The sequence below is a fragment of the Rosa rugosa genome, chromosome 6, assembly GCF_958449725.1.
Source record: "Rosa rugosa chromosome 6, drRosRugo1.1, whole genome shotgun sequence".
Taxonomy (NCBI): Eukaryota; Viridiplantae; Streptophyta; class Magnoliopsida; order Rosales; family Rosaceae; genus Rosa; species Rosa rugosa.
In genome coordinates, this window is record NC_084825.1 from 42,215,279 (window position 1) to 42,233,768 (window position 18,490).

The window sequence follows — 18,490 nt, forward strand, 5'->3', positions numbered from 1 at the left end:
TCCGGGTTGCAGTTACTAAACACATGAGTACTGTTTATCCACTGCAGGCGTCCATCATTGTTCAAAGAACCACAATCCAAGTAGCTGAGAAAACACTTGATGGGGTCAACTTCTTTTCTGCATTGAGACTTCCAGCAAGTTGCATACCGTTCGATTGATAATAGGTACCATGAAGCACCTAAGACCTACAAGAACAGGAACAGAATCAATGTTGTTGACTCTTGAAGGGTGGTAAAAATGAATTAATGTTAAATAAAGGAAACTACATACATGACTAGCTAACATGTAGACTGTAGAGTATGAGATTATACGCAGCCCCGGCCCAAGCTGTCTTTGTGACCACACCAGTGGCTTTGATGATCTGAGAACTTAGTGGGAAAATGAGATACAATCTAGGAACATATTGGAGCAGAACAATCAGTACAAGGGCATTATGGGTATGGCCAGAACTGGAGCTTTTAACTGCAGGTATGATGAACCATATGACAATCTGCCAAATAGAATAAAAGTAGTGACATTTCTACAATTGTGAAACTGAAAAAAAAAATGCAGAAAAAATACTAGTCAATAGTGCAGTACAGTCCAAATGGCACTAAAAATATCCTACAGTTTCTTGTTAAACAAAAAGGGCTAGCATACACTTGTATGACTTAATTTGACTAAACTTATCTAATCATGTTCAGTAATCCAAATTCACAAATCAAAATGCCAATGAATAGTACATTGTAGATGAATCACTCTAGACCAGTATACTAATTAAGCAAAAGTATGTTTATGATGATGATGATGGCATACCTGAGGGAGAGGCAGTGTAGCTATAAGATCTACGAAGAAATCTGATCTCAGATAACTTCTAGCAATCTTTTTGGGATCCATAACAAGTTCACCCCTCTCAAAAACCTAGTTTTTGGTGATATATAAGTTGTCCTCAACTTGATGAAAATATGAAGTAGATAGAGCATGTCGGCAAGAGTACGAAAACATGTCACAACAATTCCAAAGTTCAAATCAGTTGATATCATGATTTTCAAAAATAAACTGGAAATTGTAATATAAATATAAGGGCATCTAGTTTCATATTTATTTCCCTTCCCTCTATCTTTTACACATATGAAAAGGAAGTCATTAATTTGTTTTGGCAAAGAAACAGAATTAGACCATTTAGTAAGACACAAAGGCAGTGTAATGCCTAACCTTCACTCCTATCCATCTCAAGAACAATAGAACATCCCCAAATCAATCAAAACTTACAGGGAGTTCATATTAAGAAACAACACTCATTGGTACAATCTATTGAAATCTCATCTAGAGCCGAGTAAATATCCCAAAAACAATGAAAACCAACAATGAAATTCCGGAATGTCGACTAGTGTTTAAGTTTCCATTACATGGGATCATATTGAGAAAGTAAAAATAAAACTATAATTCTTTCCTAGATTATTCAGCCAATACTTAAAAATAAATATGAGTTGGCAGCTGCTTGAACTTGCAATTGACATCAGACATAGCTAAAATCTTAAGACAAGAAAAGGGTGACCTTGCAATGACTTGTTAAATTCTGGTCTTTCATAATCAATAATCATTCCTCAAGTTCCAACCCAAATCCGAATAGTAATACACCATTACTAGAACTGAAATCATTATCATGTTCTGAGAACTGAAATCATTATTCATGTTCTGAGAACGAAATAAACACGAATCAAGCTGTTTTCTTTGGAATGAAACAAAGGAGGAGAGAAACGGGGGCTTACGAAGATCTTCGCGACTGGAGAACTGGCGCTGACCAGTGGGCTTGTTCTTGTACTTTCCTCTGCCCATCGTTTCCAAACAAATTAAAGGCAGCAAAATTCCGCTTCAGAGATGATCGATCTCTCTAGGAAAATCTTTCCTGCCAGAAACGTTTCAGAAGTTTTGCTTGATTAGGATTTCCCAAACCCTAGTCGTCTTAGGACAAGGAGTGGTAGCCGGTCGCCCCTGGGATGTTGTCTTGGTTCACAGAAGCAATTGATTTCCTCCATTCGAGAGTGAGATTGAGAAAAGGGTTCTTTGCCTTCTTTCAGTCTTCCGAGATCCCAGAGAGAGAGAGCTTGCTCGTGGAGGTCATGGCGCCGGCAAGAGGCGGAGGCGGTTAATGAGAGAGAGAGATAGTAGCAGGAGTGAGCGGAGGAGAGGGAAGCGGTGGTGGCTGTGGAAAGAGAGTGGGAGAGGAAGGAGGAGAGGGCTAGGGTTCGGGGAATAGCAAGAGAGAAAATGGGTCGCTAGTTTTCAATTGTGTGAAAGTAGTGGAAAAATATTAAGTGTGGGGAATGAAAATTTTGTTCCCCCGTTCCTGAAATTTTTTAACTTAGTCTTTCCGCGTTTTTGAAAATTTTTGATTCAAAATATAGACATCGGTCAACAGTAAAAAGCGATGTTAGTTATTTACATAGAAATCGGTTTTTGAGGAATCGATGCTAATGACATTGTTTTACATCGCGTGTATTTCTCACCGATGTAATTGTCGTGATGTCTATGAGCATAATTCTAGTAGTGGATGTTACTCTTGTAACTTCGAAGAAGAAGACGGGCAGGCCACTTGGAAGCAAGAACAAGAACCAGCCCTAGCAAGAAGTCTAGTGTTGCCCCTCTAAGGCTCACCTATCCTGCAGCTATTTGCTATGTTTCTAGCCCTAGAGACAAGGGCAAAGAAAAGCTTTAAGTTTTCCCTAGAGACAAGGGCAAAGGAAAGCTTTAAGTTTTCCTGGTCTTCTTGCCTAATACTAGAAGTTTGGTCTTCTACTACTTTCATCTTAGTTTCTCTAGTTGTACACCAATTGAGGTCTCTAGGCAACTAGGTTACTGTTCCATGAGAGGTTGGTAGTGAGGATTTTTTTTCTTTGTTGTTAGGCTCAATAAGTAAGCGTATGTGTTAACAATGAGGGTCACCTGTCTTTTGCTTGGCGGCTTGTATCATTTATGATTTTGGTATGAGACAGCATCTGATGTACGTGCTTTCTGGCTATGAATAAATAATGAAATTATCTATTCTTCAAAAAAATGATACAAGCTAGGTTCTTAGTTATGAATGTGCGGTCCACATTGCATTTCTATACATAATGTACATGAAAGCATGTTTTCTCAGAAGCTCTACTGACTATTTTGATTGGTAACAGGTCCAAAATGCAGGAAGTTTGAATGGAAATTGGTAAAAGCATCAGGCATTTTGGAATAATGAGTGCTCAAGTTGTCTTTTTTCTGTTGCTTTTCGCACTCACAAATGTAGACACGAAGGATATCTGCATTGTTCTGTCACTTATGTGGAACGTAATTAAGGCATGTTGAATTAGGATGTTGCAGTAATCAGTTTTCCTTAATTAAAGCTGAGCTTTATGTTCGAAGCGCACCTGCTAGTCTGCTACACTTCTCGTTTCTTCTGATAACGGTTGTACAAAATTCGATGGAAATTTTGGCACACCCTTAAATACGAGTTGATTAGCTAGTTTAACCAGTTATCTTATTAATAGATCATTGATCGATCTGTAATTAAATTGAATTTATGGTCAGAAAAATGTAGTTTAAGAACCAAAACCACCTGGGATTTTTGACTGCTAAGACAATCTAATTGGTTTTTGAAGAAGAAATTGCCGGATGCTTCATCAGAAAGTGCTTATATAAGATGTCTTCGGTTGTTCTGTGACAAAGGTCGTTGCGGCAAAAATTAACAAACATGGTAGTACGAAACCATAGAATAATTACTCAATAAAGTAATGGTGATTTGCGTATAAACGTGCAAAGATTACGTGGACACGTTAGCTTTATTAGAGAAAGAGACACGGAAAGGGAAAGCATCTTGTACCTAGCTAGGGTCTTCCTAGCCTCCTAGGAAGCTTTCATGAAATTTCTTGGTTTCAGACACAAAACAATAAAGGAAGACTTGTTGTTGTTGACGTGCTTGACGAAGACGAAGATTTCCTATGCTTCGTACATGTCAGTAAGTTTCATGGGGGTCGCTGGTTCATGACATTTCTTGGTTTCAGACACAAAATAATAAAAAAAGACTTGTTGCTGTTGACGTGCTTGACGAAGACGAAGACTTCCTGTGCTTCGTACATTTCAGTATGTTTCATGGGGGTCGCTGGTTTAGGTAAATGATCTAACTATATAACTATTCTGCTGTCTCTCTAAGCATATCCCAGAAAGCTTGAAGATGACCTTCCAAATACAGTACGTAATTGTCCACTGATGCCTTTTTTTTTTTTTAAGCTGGTTTTTGTGATTGCTCACCATGTCTGAGTCTAGTGTGCTTTGATTTCCGTTTCGTTTTCAAGTAGCGTCCACCAGTTCTTGACTGGGTTCTGTTAATCTTCTTTTCACTCATTGACTCTACGTTTGACTTATGTTCTTGATGATGATAGGTTTAGCAGCGGCTTAGAATTGGGGAATTTTGTGGTGAACTCTGATCTGGTACACCAGGCATGGTGTGCGATTGAGCAACAAAGACAGATTAATCCAAATGCAGAGCCATCCTTGTACAATAAAATCCAACCAGAAAATCCAATCGTCATAGCTTTTGGCACTCCACTTGGCTCTCTTCAGGGACAAGAAGGCTTGGTTTCATCAAGAGATTTTACTCACTTTGAATTTTTGTGCAACAAAAGCAATCCAGTTTTCTGCATCAATGAAGCAGCAATCAAACTATTTCAGTCGCATTATAGTGACCTCCTCGTTCTGAAAAATAAGGTTGGTTGTAGGAAGCTAAAACTAAAGTAGTTATCTTAGTTAGTTTCACTAGTATGTGTAAAACTTAAAGATTCGACATAACTTGCTTGCCTCTTGTTCTGCTTCATTATCATTCTGACCAGCTTAGCGAGTAAGTAACTTTTTATAGTGTTTCAGCTGGTAAGCAATTGCAAGAGCAAATCCCCTTCATTAATAATCATCACCGGACAATCTGTGGGAGGTATTGTGGCTACACTCTTCACCTTATGGTTGCTAGAAGACCTCGACTTGTCAAAAAGCAAACGCCCCCTTTGCATTACTTTCGGTTCTCCCCTTGTTGGTGATGAACACCTTCAAAAATGTGTGCTAAAATTCTCAACTTGGAAGTCTTGCTTCTTGCATATATTCTCCGATCAAGATCATACACCGAAAATCTTTATGTCCCAAAACACAACTGGTGCTTATAAGCCGTTTGGAACATTCTTATTATGCTCGGCTTCGGGTTGTGCTTGCTCTGAGAACCCGGAGTTCATTTTGGAACAATTTGTGACAACCAATTCACACAGTGCTCAAACTCAAGATCCTAATTTGGGGTTCCCTTATGGACAAATTTTGGAGGATCTCAAGCGCAAGGCATTATGTAATGTTTTCGAGTCCATTGGAGGGGAAAGAGATCCACTTCAAACTAGCATAATCACACAACTCCTAGCAATTGGAGTAGTCCCACAGTCACAGGTAACATATGATCTCACAGAAATTTACAGAAAATATCATCATTCTTTGTGTATTTCTATATTTGGTGTGGAGTGATAGAAAAGAAAAAGAAAAAATCAAACTAAATTATGATAAGAATATGGTATATTTTTATAAACTTTTTCTTCAATACCCTAAACCCAAAATGTTATCATTGCAATAGAAACAGTCCTAGGTCTTGTTAGGAAGATGAAAAAACATGAAACAAAGTCAACCTATTTATTAAACGGATTAACCGTTTTCATCCGTTTAACACATTTAATAAATAGTCTGTGTCGCCCTTCAAAATAAAAAAAAAATAGCCTGTGTCTTGTTGGAAAAAATGACTCATTTAAGAATTAATATTACGACCCATTTAACTATAAAAATATATAAATTGATTAAATTCACTAAAAACTCCACAAAACTAGGACTGCACGCGGATTGGATCGGATCAGTTTTGACTCCAAACCGTCTCTATACCAAAGTAAGCGGTTTAGACATTTTAGACAACCGGTCATCGAAAAAAATAAGCTTAATCCGATCCAATCCAATCCATTTAAAGATGGATTGGTTCGGTCGGTAAGGCGGTTTTAACCTATATAGTATTAATGTTTTGTTTACGAAAAATTCATAGTAAAATACTAAAATTCAATCTCAATAATAAAAATTTAATAATCAAAATCTAAAACTAATATTCAAGAACAAAATCAAAATGATTCACTTATTGATGGCTTAGCCATTAATAATAGCTTAGAGTTGTGAATACTAAAATAATATGAAATCAATATGGGTAGTAGGCCATTATATACTACCATCCTAAAACCCAAGTCCTTGGGGTCTAGGATTCAATATGATAGTATATCATTTTGAGAATAAAATTATAATTGGAGGTTTAAAACTTAGGATTAATTTCAGTTTAGTACCCTGTGGTTTGGGGGTAACATCATGTCAGTCCCTGCTCTTTCAATTTGATCAGCAACACCCCTGTGCTTTCAATTTCAATCAGCCGTGCCCAAATTTTACTGTTCCGTCCAAATTTTACTTTGTCAATCCAATCAAAGTTAACGTTCAAATTGGACGGAACAGTAAAATCTGGGCACGGCTGATTGAAATTGAAAGCACAGGGGTGTTGCTGATCAAATTGAAAGAGCAGGGACTGACATGATGTTACCCCCAAACCACATGGTACTAAACTGAAATTTATCCTAAAACTTACTTAATTATAAAAGACTACCTACAAATATATATATATATATATATATATAAATTTTTTTTTCTATTATATTTAATACATACTGGTCGGTTCGGGTTTCGCGGTTTAAGTAAATGAAAAACCAAACCAAGCCAATTCATAAACGGTTTGGTTTGGTATTGAACCGGCTTTCAAATTTTAACGCTAAAAAACCTTAACCAAACCATATTTACCGGTCGGTTTCGACCGATTTGACCGGTTTGTACCGTGTTTTGCACACCCCTACACAAAACAAATAATATAAATAATTATATATAATGAAATCCAATGATGATAAAGGAAAATATTTCAAATTGTCCAATTTTAGGATCAAATACTCCAAGCGTTCAAAATTTCAAAAATAAATGTAGCATAATTCATAATTAATGGGTTATACTGATTCACTTCTTGACAGCAAGTTAACCCGCAGCCAACCCATTTAGTAAATGGGTCATGGCTGGTTGACTCATGGCCGACTCACTTTTTAAACGTGTGGGTTCAACTCGTTTTATTTTGTGTGATTGTTTCTAGTCGTGTTATCGAGTCGTGTCGATCGGAATTACTGGCCTATGCGCAACTGCATTTGTGCTGCTAAGTGAGAGCATTTTAGGTTTTGTTTTTTGTTTTTATTTATTACTCTTTGCTAATAATATGTGAGTGTTTCTATTCATACCTCCAAAACTAGCATTTGGACCTCCCACTTTTTTGAAATAATGGTTAACTATGTCAACTCATATGAAATTACCAATAAAGACAAACCGAGCCATATTTTATATATATGCGTGTGTGTGTGTGTGTGTGTATGTGTGTGTGTTCTTTTTTATCATGAATTGCAGCAAGGGTGCTTCTATTCATACCTCCAAAATGGGCATTTGGACCTCCTCGTATATTAGACCTCTAACTTACTTTTTCAAATACCCAAAAGGCTAAATACACCTCCTAATTTCCCCTAAATGCCATTCGCCCATAAAATCACCAAACTTAGGGTTCTTCGACAAAAACATGAATTACATATGACCACCGAATACTCCTTCCACTCTCATGCTTCAATCACCAAACCATAAAGAACATTTTTTTCTTGAGTCTAACACAGTAAAGGAGAGGTATTATAAGCTGCCGATGACGGCAACAGATTTGAACATAGGTTTCTAAATGACTCTTCTTTGGAGAATGGGAGGATAATTGCGTTTAAAATTATGTACATATTAAAACTGATGTTAAACCACATTGAAACCTGAAGATCCAAATCGAGTAAAGTATGTGGGGGACAATCATGATTATGCGATCTATTTCTCAAGGGGCCGGTTTAATTCCCTATAACAAGTCAGGCGAGGTCATCCCACATTTTCAATATTTACTTCATCTTGGTATTTAGAGCTATGATATAAAGATCTTTAAGGATATATCCAGAGCTTCTGCCTAAACCATTAATTACAACTAGAAGAAGATTTTGAGCAGCTTAAGGTCCCTGAGAATGGATATAAGATTAAGGTAATAAAGCTTGATCATGAGGCTCATGGTGTTGATACTCCACAAGATGTGAAGGAGATAGAACATTTCATGCAGGAAAGAAATTTGTCTTAGTTCCTTTATGAACAGAGCAAGAGAGGTTTTGCAGGTTCACTTATCATAAAACTCTTTTACTAAGATTTTGTTTGCTGCAATAGTGTTTCTATTCATACCTCCAAAATTAGCATATAGACCTCCTATTTTTTTCAAGTGATAGTTGACTTTGTCAACTCATGTGATATTACGATAATGACATATAAAAGAAAAACTATTTTTTTTCCAAACTCTTGATTTATTTTAATTAATTTATTTATTTATTTTAATTTTTTTTTATCAAGTTCAAACCAAATCCTTAATAAAAAAATTAAAAAAAAGTTCAAACCAAATCCTAAATTCATGGTCTGCTTTTCATCTTCTTTTTGTGTTCAAACCAAATTGTATATAGAACAGAAACTTGTTTCTAACATCTAAAGGTATCCATCCATGTGGCCAAGAACAGAACACTACACTTGACGTGTTCTAATATCAATTAATCATACGGGTAATGATAAACAAATCAACAAGGATGATAATAATGCAAAAGAGAATCATCAATATATCATGAACATAAAACTGTAGAGGCGGGGATTTACTGTTGTCAATAAAAAAAAACTTTTATCTTTCAGGCATGTGTAACGTGGTTTGATATCGTTATACACCGAATATATAAAAAGCTGGTTTGACTGTATCATATAGACCTCCTTATCAGATTTGGATACTTACCCAGATTGCAAAAGTCATGAAATTTTTAGCAAAACATTGAACTACAACAATTCATTAGAATCAAAACAAGTTTTTAACAAACTTTCAAATGTCTTTGATAGCGAGAAGGGAAGGGATGAAGTTTTTGAAGCGAGTCTGCAGTGCTACTGGATCCAGCGACTACTATTTTAGAACTACTACTTGATGCGATGAATGATGTAGAATTAGAAGGTGGAGGATTTAGTACGTTTTTTTTAATAGACTATGAGTTTGGTTCAGATTTTTAGAACAAGGGTACTTTGGAGGATATTAGGGAGGTGTGGTAAAGAAATTAAGTATTTGAAAAGTAGGTTAGAGGTCTAAATACTAATTTTGGAGGTATGAATAGAAGCACTCATTCAGAGATAGTCTATGGCAATGTGATGTTTATCATACAATTTTTTTACACTTTTTTTTTTTTTTTAAAGATGATTAAAGGATTTCACTCCTACCCTCATGGTAACTCGAACCTAGGACCTAGATCCTAGGTAGTGGGCTAACACCATGGCTAACAATTTTTTTACACTTAATTGAACCAAAATTACAATCTAATTGAATCAAAATTACTACATTGACAAAGAAATTACCACATTGTTTTACACTACTTACGTATAATTGAACTAAAATTACAATATTAACAACAAGTTGTTCACAAACTTGTAACAATGTCCTAAATTGAGTAATTACTTCAAACAGAACTAAGATTACAAAAAAAAGAAGAAAAAAAATTATAATGACTCGTGTTACTATAATGATAACAAATTTATCGTCATATATGTAAATGTATGTATGACACACATGTAGGCACCATAAAATTTTACATAAATTCGTACTTATAAGAACTTTTATATAAATTGATTGCTGCAGAAACAAATTAGTGCAGAGAACAACCATCTGATTGAAATGATGAAAGAACATGAAACGAGAATAGCAATTGAGATGAAGAAATTTTTGATCTTCGACATGAAATTGAATGAAATGAAAGTGCACATGGCCTTCTTAGAGCGGTACAAGAAGGAAGGCAGACGCAGGAAAACAGGATACTACGACACGTACAAAAATCAGTGGGACCAGACTGACAAGAAAAATGAAGAGCATAAGAAGACGCTTTTGAATTACTGGGAGAACTCTGTCAGTGAAGTAGAGAACATGCCTCCAATAGAAAGAGCTCAGTTTCGGATTCGTTGGCTTTTTGCGGGCACAACCTACAGAAGGATGGTTGAACCACTTCACATTGCAGAATACTACAAGGACGGCGGGCAAAACTACCAAACTGAAGAGGGAAAAAGGCCTAAACATTTCATTCTGTTGGAGCAATGGGTGAAGACAGTACAGGGACCTAAAGATATCCCGAGCAGAAGACGGACCGTAGATTCTATTTTGAATAAGGATTCTTGTTTTTGGGCACATGTTGAGGAAGCTCTCATCTCGTGCAATACGCTGAAGGATGAAGAATCAAGTAGTATAGAGAGAGAATCTTCGCTGCAAAAATTGAAAGAATTTGAGGGATATGTGCTGGATTCCCTCAAGAATTGTGCAGTAAACCCTGAGATTTTCTTGGAGCGGAGCAGTTTCATGCAATGGTGGAATAAATATCAGGTAATTATGGGAAGTTACTATTCCTCATCACTCACGAAACTCATGAAGAATGGCACTTACCTCCAGTATAGCGAAGGAAAACTGAATTTGTAATCCAATAAATAAGAATGCCAGCCGCTTTTTTTTTTTTTTTTAAGTGAAAAGTATTAATTGAATGTAAACGTGTTTGAATTAAGAGTGCTGCTACTTAAACATTGATCTAGACTTTTCTTTACTGTTTTTTGATTGAATTTTCATCACATAAAGGATCTATGTTATGTTCAAACAGACAAATTGGGTCTATGTACTAAAATCACTCATGCCGGCGTCCATGAAATATATTAGGAACTATTTTCTTATTTTCGGACATTTTGAGAATCCGTCCAATTTTCCACCCATTTCACACTTATTTGCATATTTTTAATTTAATAATAGACTGGCCGTGAGGTTGAGCATTTCAACTAGGCTGAGTTCCAAATTCTTTAAAAAAAATAATAATAATAATAAACACTATTAATCTGCTTTCTTTAATGGTCATCTGCGTATGAAGAAGCCAACTAGATGGTACATCAGCGCACAACTTGTGTAATTGAAGATTACGTTGTGAAGAGTAATAAATTTCTTCCATACGCGAACGGTGCAAATCCACATACATCATTTATTACAAAATATGAATATATGCAATCTTATAGTCCATATGTGGCGTCAGCTATTCATGTCATTCAGGTCGTCATTGATCCTTACTCTTCTATTGACAGTCAACGTCGACGGTGAAGAGAGGTGGTGTCTTTGCTTGGTGTCCATCTAGTTGAGGACTTGGCTCAAACTTCTTGGCTGTTGGTTCAGAGTTCTTGCAAGACTTCGAGACTTATCATAAAATGGATTAAACACATCTGCAATCACATAAACTCAATCGAGAATTGCATAATTAACAAATCCCAGTTGAGATTTCACATAATGTTTTATAAGTATTTTTCAGCGTGTTGACAAAACTATCCTTGCTTTTAACGTTGCATAACATAAAAATAAACAGCATGTATTAAAGTATATGCAAAATATAAAGTTGAGATACAAAGTGATAATTTTGTAACTTGAGATACTAAAGTGTCGAATAATTTAAAGTTATGGTACTATTTGTGACTTTTTCTCAAAAGATTTTGCTCACTTTGGTAAATTTAATTGATTAGACGAATGTAAACCATGAATTCTGAAAATATCTCTAGAACGAACAAAAGACTAGGTGACATTTAATGACAATATGACACAATCAGAACAAAATAAAGTTCGCCTTATACCATTTGGCCTACTCATAGACTAGTTGTTGTACGTTTTATTTACACAGTTGTTTAATAAAATTATTGATATTTTATGTAGTGGAACACTAAAAAAGAAAATCTAAAAAAAAAAATTGAAGACCACTAACTTGATCTTTTTTTTTTTTAAAGGTGGGACCATAAATAGTTAAACACCAATATTTGATTAAGAAAAGACTATAACTACACATAAATAATCACGGTGTTTGTTGTCAATTATGCTGAGATGTATTAAATTATAGCTGATCATGACTAACCTTTTTCTTAGGGTTGATTTGGAGTGTTAATATAGATGCTTGTAAATGTAATGTATTAGAAATTAGATGAATATATATATATTTTGGTTACATTTTTTGAGTTCAAATAAATTCCATTAATAGAACGGCACATACAAACGGTCCATAAGGATACCCAATACCATTCACTATTACAAATCTTGCTCAATTATTTAAAGAACTTGCCAAAAAACTAAACAAACAACTAGGCTTACAAAAAATACTTTTGACTTGAGCCTCCCTTTGCCAATGCACGCAATTGTAGTGTGTCAGAATGTTCAAATATTTAGTGCAAAAACACAGCAGAGTTTAGTGTGCAAGCTAAAGACCAACTTACAGCTTACTCAATCCCTTTCCCCTTGCCCTTACCCGAAGGGCTAGAGGAACATGGTGAATCGGTGAGACACAATGGAGAAGCAGGTTTCTTTTCATTCTTGGTCTTTGGTAGATTTTTATTTCGGGCTCCAAGAGGACGCTCACTTTTCTTCTTTGTCTCTGTAGCCACAACTGGCACCATTAAACCTCCTGGAGTTTCCTGAAGCCCCAAAGATTTTGCAGTAAATTTGGTGGTGAATTCAGGCATCTTGAGCTTCTTTGGTTGAGCCACTTGTCCTCTATTTTCACCAATCAGAATTGCGGTTTGGACTTTCTGAGGTGAAGGGGTAGGCGTACTCCTACCTCTCTTGCTGGGCAATTGCTCTTCAACAGGCACAATAGCTAAACCATTGTCTTTTCTTGTGTCAGGCTTACGAAGCACAATAGACCTTTTGGCCTTACGAACCCCTGTATCTTTCAGATTCACACAAGGTGATACAGTAACAGCAGTTGGAATAGAGGATTTAAAAGTAAATGGCATGCCATCAACTAGAAAATTCCTATTCAGAAAATCAATTTTTGGTACATGACTTTGCACCACAGTCGTGTTTTTATTTTTTCTTGCAGCAGTACACGAACCTGTAGGATGGAAGACCAACAAGCAATCCTCACAACGTCCAAAGAGGTTGTCAAAATGGTAGTGGATTACCTCTTCAACCCCATCATCAATTTTCAGCTTTTTCTCCAAAAAATTGGTTTCAGCATATTATGGCGGCTAACCCTAACTGTCACACCCTGACCCGGGGTAATGACTAATAAATAGTCTAATAAATCCCACAGATCATATAAACAATTTCACAAGGTGAAATTTCGTACTGCAACCAATTCAACTTGAGCAAATTTTCATCCGTCCAGTTTCCTTCAAACTTTTAACAAATCGTCATTTGGTTTCCTCTTTTTCCCCGGTTAGGCCCATTACCTCTCGAATTAAGGCCATCGAGAACACCCCGTACTAAGCGGACAACCTCAGATTAAGGCCACCGAGGACACCCCGTACTAAGCAGATTCCCGATTGGGTTTTTGGTCTTTCACCCTAGGGAGGCACAATCCTTACTTAATTATCCGCTCGAATCCACGAGCCCCTATCGGATTTAGGGTCTTTCACCCAAGGGAACTCGATCCCTCCTTAATTATATCCCGGGCCTAACCAGATTCAAGTTCATTGACAGAAGTTCTTTCAATTTGATCATTTCAACTCTCAGAACATGTTAACATAACAACAATTCATATTCGTATTTATACCATCATTCTGCATAGTAAACATACTCATACATGAAATTGTATAGTTGAAGTATAAGGAAGAGCACAGACCTTGCAGGCCATCAAAATGAAATTGGGTAAACACAAGCAATTACCCAATTCTAGTTCTGCAATCGAAGGAGAAGCATAGACGATGCGTCTCCAGTTTCATCAGATCATGCCTCAACAGAATGTCATCTCAAGACGAAGGAGATCATCTTATTCTAAAGTACAGAGGAAAGAAACCGTTAGATACTTCAAGAACTCCCCTGTTGGGAAGGTTCGATCTCTTCCTTTTCTTGTTTAACCCGAGATGAAAACAGACATGCATGGAGGTGGATTATGGTGGAGAAAGACGAGAGACCGAAAGAGAGAAAAACACCAGTTTCCTAAAGAGAGTTCTAGACTCTCTCTCTCTCTCTCTCTCCCCCTTTCTAGACCCTCCTTTTCATCTTTTATATCTTGCGTATGTCAGTGTAGGCCGATCGTTCTAGACCTTCGATCCTTATCTTTCCTCTATTTGTTATCTACAATAATTATTTATTTATATTTCTAATAATGCTCACGTATTCCCTTAGAACTTTCAACACCCATTGGTATAGATATTTATATTATTTATATATTGAGCCGTATGTTGAAGTTGGTAAAAAACAAAATATGTTGCTGGTCACAAAATTAAACTCTCCGATTTAATAATTGGCTATTCACATTGCTAAGGTATGGTTAAAAATACGGGTTATCACAGTAACCCTAATCTCCCCTTTGTTGTTAAAAAGCCCTTCATCAAGTTCAAGGAGATGACCAGCCACAGTAGTATTATCCATGATAGTTTCTTTTTTCTCATAAGTAGGAGGGATATTAGTGATACGTACCCAATAGTAAAGTAGGTTCAGAGGGAGTTTCTCAATTGGTGTTACACCATCATATTCCATCACCACCATTGGAGCTCGAGCATAATTCCAAGGCCCTCCTCTAATCATCTTTCTCAGGTCGCGACGGTGATCAAAAGAGAAGAGGAAAAGGGAGTTTGATCTCTCTTGAATTTTGAAGCTTTTTTCCACCACCCAAATCCTACGAAAGTGACGACGAATACCATTGATCTCCACAGGCTTTGGAGAGAGGGATCTTCCCAACAAGTAGGCTTGAGAATTTCTTCTAGTTTTTCCACGTGACAGCATAGTGATATCAACTACATCATCTCCTGCTAGTGCAAGAGACGCTTGGAAGCTTGCAGTAACTTCCTCAAGAGAAGCCATTTGAGAACAAAGATGGAGGAGAGGAGGAGAAGGGTCGTGAGACGGTTGCGGTGGTGCGCAAGGCACTAGCAATGGCGGCTTAGAAGCTTGAAGGCGCGGCAAGAGCACGCTTAGGGTTTTTGAAAGAGTTTTTTTCTATTTTAGCTTTACTATACAACTATTTTCACTATTTGGGTTTTAGTCTCATTTCATATATTTTGGTTACATTGGAGAAGAATCGAATCTTGGTATGAACTAGTCCTAACCCTTGTCACAATAAGTTGGGCTAACCTCAAAGGGATTTTAAATAATTGAACATTGTTCTTTCTTAGTAGTATGTACGCGTTACACATTTTATGTTGTCCGTTGAATAAATGATTATACCTAATATAAATTTTAAAAATATAAAAGACTCAACAGTGTTGAATGTATGTGAGCTAAAAAACAATAAAAGACTCGTTTAGATAATAAAAAGCGACTCCTCCTTGTCTTCTTTTTAGGCTACTATTTTTAAAAGGGGAAATGATCATTTACCCAATTTTGGGGTTAATTAACCCCATTTACCCAAACACTCTAAGAGATTGCCCACTTACCCAAACACTCTAAGAGATCATTTCCTTAATACCCAATTAAGTATTTTTTTATTCCTTTTTATTTATTTTTGGGACATTTTTGCCCTCTCCTTCTTTGTGACTGTTTGGCTCCAATTTTGTTGCAGCTAGTCAACAGTCTCTTTTCTTGCGCGGGCGTGCCAGCACCGTTTGGGTGCGGTCGTCGGGGGTGTCCCTTGACCTGACTTCTATCAAGCGATTGTAGACGAGGAGAGCACCAACCTCGTCGTGGGATTCTTTATGCCTCGTGGCGAGGACTTTTGTTGAGCTTCTTGAAAATCACAATCGATACTCGATGTTGTAGATCGAGCAGAGCGAGAACCACTGGGAAGTAGAGAGAACTTGCTAAAGCGTGACTTTAGCTTGGCTGGGTTGCTAGGGCGTTACCCTTGCTTGGCTGGTTCTGTAACCGTTGTGGTCGCGGCACTACCGTCGGCTCCCGAGGAGACTAGGACCGAAGCACGTTGACAGAGGGTTTGGTGGCACTGAAAGTCGGCTTCTGAGAAGACTAGGACTAGGAGTGTGATCACCTATAAGAGAAAGAGAAGGAAAAGAGTTGCTCTTAGAGAGGTTTGCTCTAGAGAGAACTTAGATCATCTTAGAGATGTTTTGATGTATGAATGAGTGAATTGTTCTATGTTGTAGCCTCTATTTATAGGCTACCAAGCAACACTATTTGGCCTTAAACAACTCATAATGGGTTAGGTTTTAGCACTTAAACATTAATGGAATGTTAGGTTTGAATACTTAAACACTTAATGGAATTTGTTAGGTTTAAGTCATTTTCTGCTCCCTTATCCCTCAATTTTTATCTCCACTAAGAACTCAGATTCAACCTTCGATTTCTTCATATGAAATGATCCACCATGAATGTAGATTATTGTGGTAAAATTTCAGAATTTATTTCCATGTGGTTGGGCCGGAAATGCTGCTGGACCTCTTACAGGTCCAGTTTCCAAGTTTTGCTTCTGCAGAAAATTGGACTGTTTGTTTGAAGGTTTTCCACTCCGAACGAGCTTTGGCACTCTTCATAAGAAATGATCAATGGGATGTCTAGAATTAATCTGGAAAGTTTCAACTCATTTGGAGTTCGGATAGTTATTCCGCCATCCCTCATTTCTTGTCTAGCTCGCTTTCTCCTAGCCGAAGTAGGAAAATGTGCTAAAGTTGATTTTTCATTTCCATGTTTGGTAGGCCTTATTTAGCCTCTTAATAATATATTTTTGAACTTATCGAAAATATATATGTGAGCCACTGATATTGGCTCAATTTCTCCAAGACACGCTTTGTCAAACAAAAATGCTCATTTTGGGTCCAAACATTGCCCCCCAGACCTCGAAGTCAAAGGTCTTCGTCTTGACTGAAGAGGTCTTGAATCAACACTACTCTTATAATGTTGTTGCTCCAAAGCCACTTGTATTGGCTTGACTGATAATACTTGACTGATTCCATATAGGCCTCTAAATAGGCCATAAAGCTTGAATGCCACAATCTGGATTGCCTTTGTTATGAACTGATGCTTCCTTTGCCAACTTTATTGCCCCCCATGGATCTGGCGAAACTTGGGTAGGTTGTAGGAGATCAAAACTTTAGCGTGCCCCCCATGTCTTATGTGAAGAAACTGTCTACGACTCCTCCGAGTCCCAGACATTGGGAAAGTATTTCTTCAAGTATCTGCCATTGATAGGGTTATGATGGACAACTCCATCCAGGTCCTTGAGATGAAAAACTCATTTCTCTAAGATTTTATAAATGAAAAGCTCCAGATATTTCTTCGCTAACCACTTCTAATGTTGCGACTCGATCATAGGCCTCTTTCTCCACTAAGTACGAAGATAACCTATCGTACAAGGAGTGGAAGGCCTCTACCCCTTCCTCTGGAAGGTCGTAATCCATTAATTATCCATTGCGTGGGGCACAGCATGGCCGGGCCTCGCTAGGTCTTCTTTTGCAAGCGTGAGCCCCCACTGTGCCAACTCAGAAGCCGTCACCCCTGTGGGGCGGCCCTTGTTGTCGATGTTACTGACTTGCAATGGAGTAATTGGCTCAAAATAGTACCTGGCATCTACGTAATTCGCGGAAACAGGGAAAGGGCGAGGGTCTGCTTTAATTATCTCAGCCTTATCTGTCACCCTGTTCCACATGATCAACTCTTGGTGGAGTGTTGACGGAACACAATAGCTCCGATGAATCCAATCTCTTCCCAGGATGGCACTGTAGGCCGCGTAACAATCCGTAACGAAGAACTCATAAACGCCTTCCGCGGGACCCACCTTGATTTTTAGGAACAGTAAACCTAACGTCTTGGTTACTGTGCCCGCGAAGTTCTTCAATGTGAGAGAGGTAGACTGGATCTTCTCCTTCTTGATTCCCAAAAGCTGCATGGTCCTTGTAGTAATGACATTCACAGCCGCGCCGGTATCAACCATTATCTTGCTGACCTTAGTCCCATTAATTTCCACTGTAATATACAAAGGTCGCATGTGTTGCACCATGGCGGGCGTGGGTCTTGTGAAGCTCATGAAGAAACCCTTGCTGTTAGCATCTTCAGTCTCAAGGAACACTGCTTTTTCCACCGGTGTTGTTGCGGCTGAAGTGATCTGCAACTGCTGTTCTTCAATCGCGTTAGTTTCTATGCATTCCTGCGCAGCGACTGGTAAGGCATACTTAGCAGGGAGCACATAAACCATATTGCAAGAGGTATCCACCATTTCTGTTTTGTCCATGTCATCATCAAGATTGAGCTTGGGTTCATCTGCTGGGATATCGGCGTTGAACCTTTTAACCATGAAAGCAACCAATGATTCCTCTGCGGGGTTTACCGCCTTGGCTTGTTCGTGCTCCTGTACCATGGGAACCTGGTTCAGCGACTCTGAAATTTGTTTTGCCACTGGCACTTCCTCTGGGAGAG

At 37.7% G+C, this 18,490-nt stretch overlaps 1 protein-coding gene and 1 long non-coding RNA gene across 2 annotated transcripts; one reads left to right on the forward strand and one right to left on the reverse strand.

Moving 5' to 3' along the window:
• Positions 1–3: 3 nt before the first annotated feature.
• LOC133717973 (uncharacterized) lies at positions 4–2,244 on the reverse strand. The gene is made up of 4 exons (XR_009850052.1): positions 1,752–2,244; positions 796–932; positions 271–490; positions 4–185 (listed from the first exon to the last, which is right to left on the reverse strand). It is a non-coding gene; the product is annotated as an uncharacterized LOC133717973 (long non-coding RNA).
• Positions 2,245–4,186: 1,942 nt separating this feature from the next.
• Positions 4,187–10,645, forward strand: LOC133716804 (senescence-associated carboxylesterase 101-like). Its single transcript, XM_062143459.1, has 4 exons — positions 4,187–4,203; positions 4,395–4,719; positions 4,876–5,433; positions 9,821–10,645. Exons 1-4 carry the CDS (start codon positions 4,187–4,189, stop codon positions 10,643–10,645), a joined length of 1,725 nt encoding a protein of 574 aa, XP_061999443.1.
• The last annotated feature ends 7,845 nt before the right edge of the window (positions 10,646–18,490 follow it).

What these genes read in the sequence shown, in the direction of transcription:
- LOC133716804 (XM_062143459.1), top strand. An exon ending in TCCTCGTTCTGAAAAATAAG is followed by an intron (nt 4,720 to 4,875) that starts GTTGGTTGTAGG and finishes ATAGTGTTTCAG; the next exon opens with CTGGTAAGCAATTGCAAGAG. An exon ending in GAGTAGTCCCACAGTCACAG is followed by an intron (nt 5,434 to 9,820) that starts GTAACATATGAT and finishes TGATTGCTGCAG; the next exon opens with AAACAAATTAGTGCAGAGAA.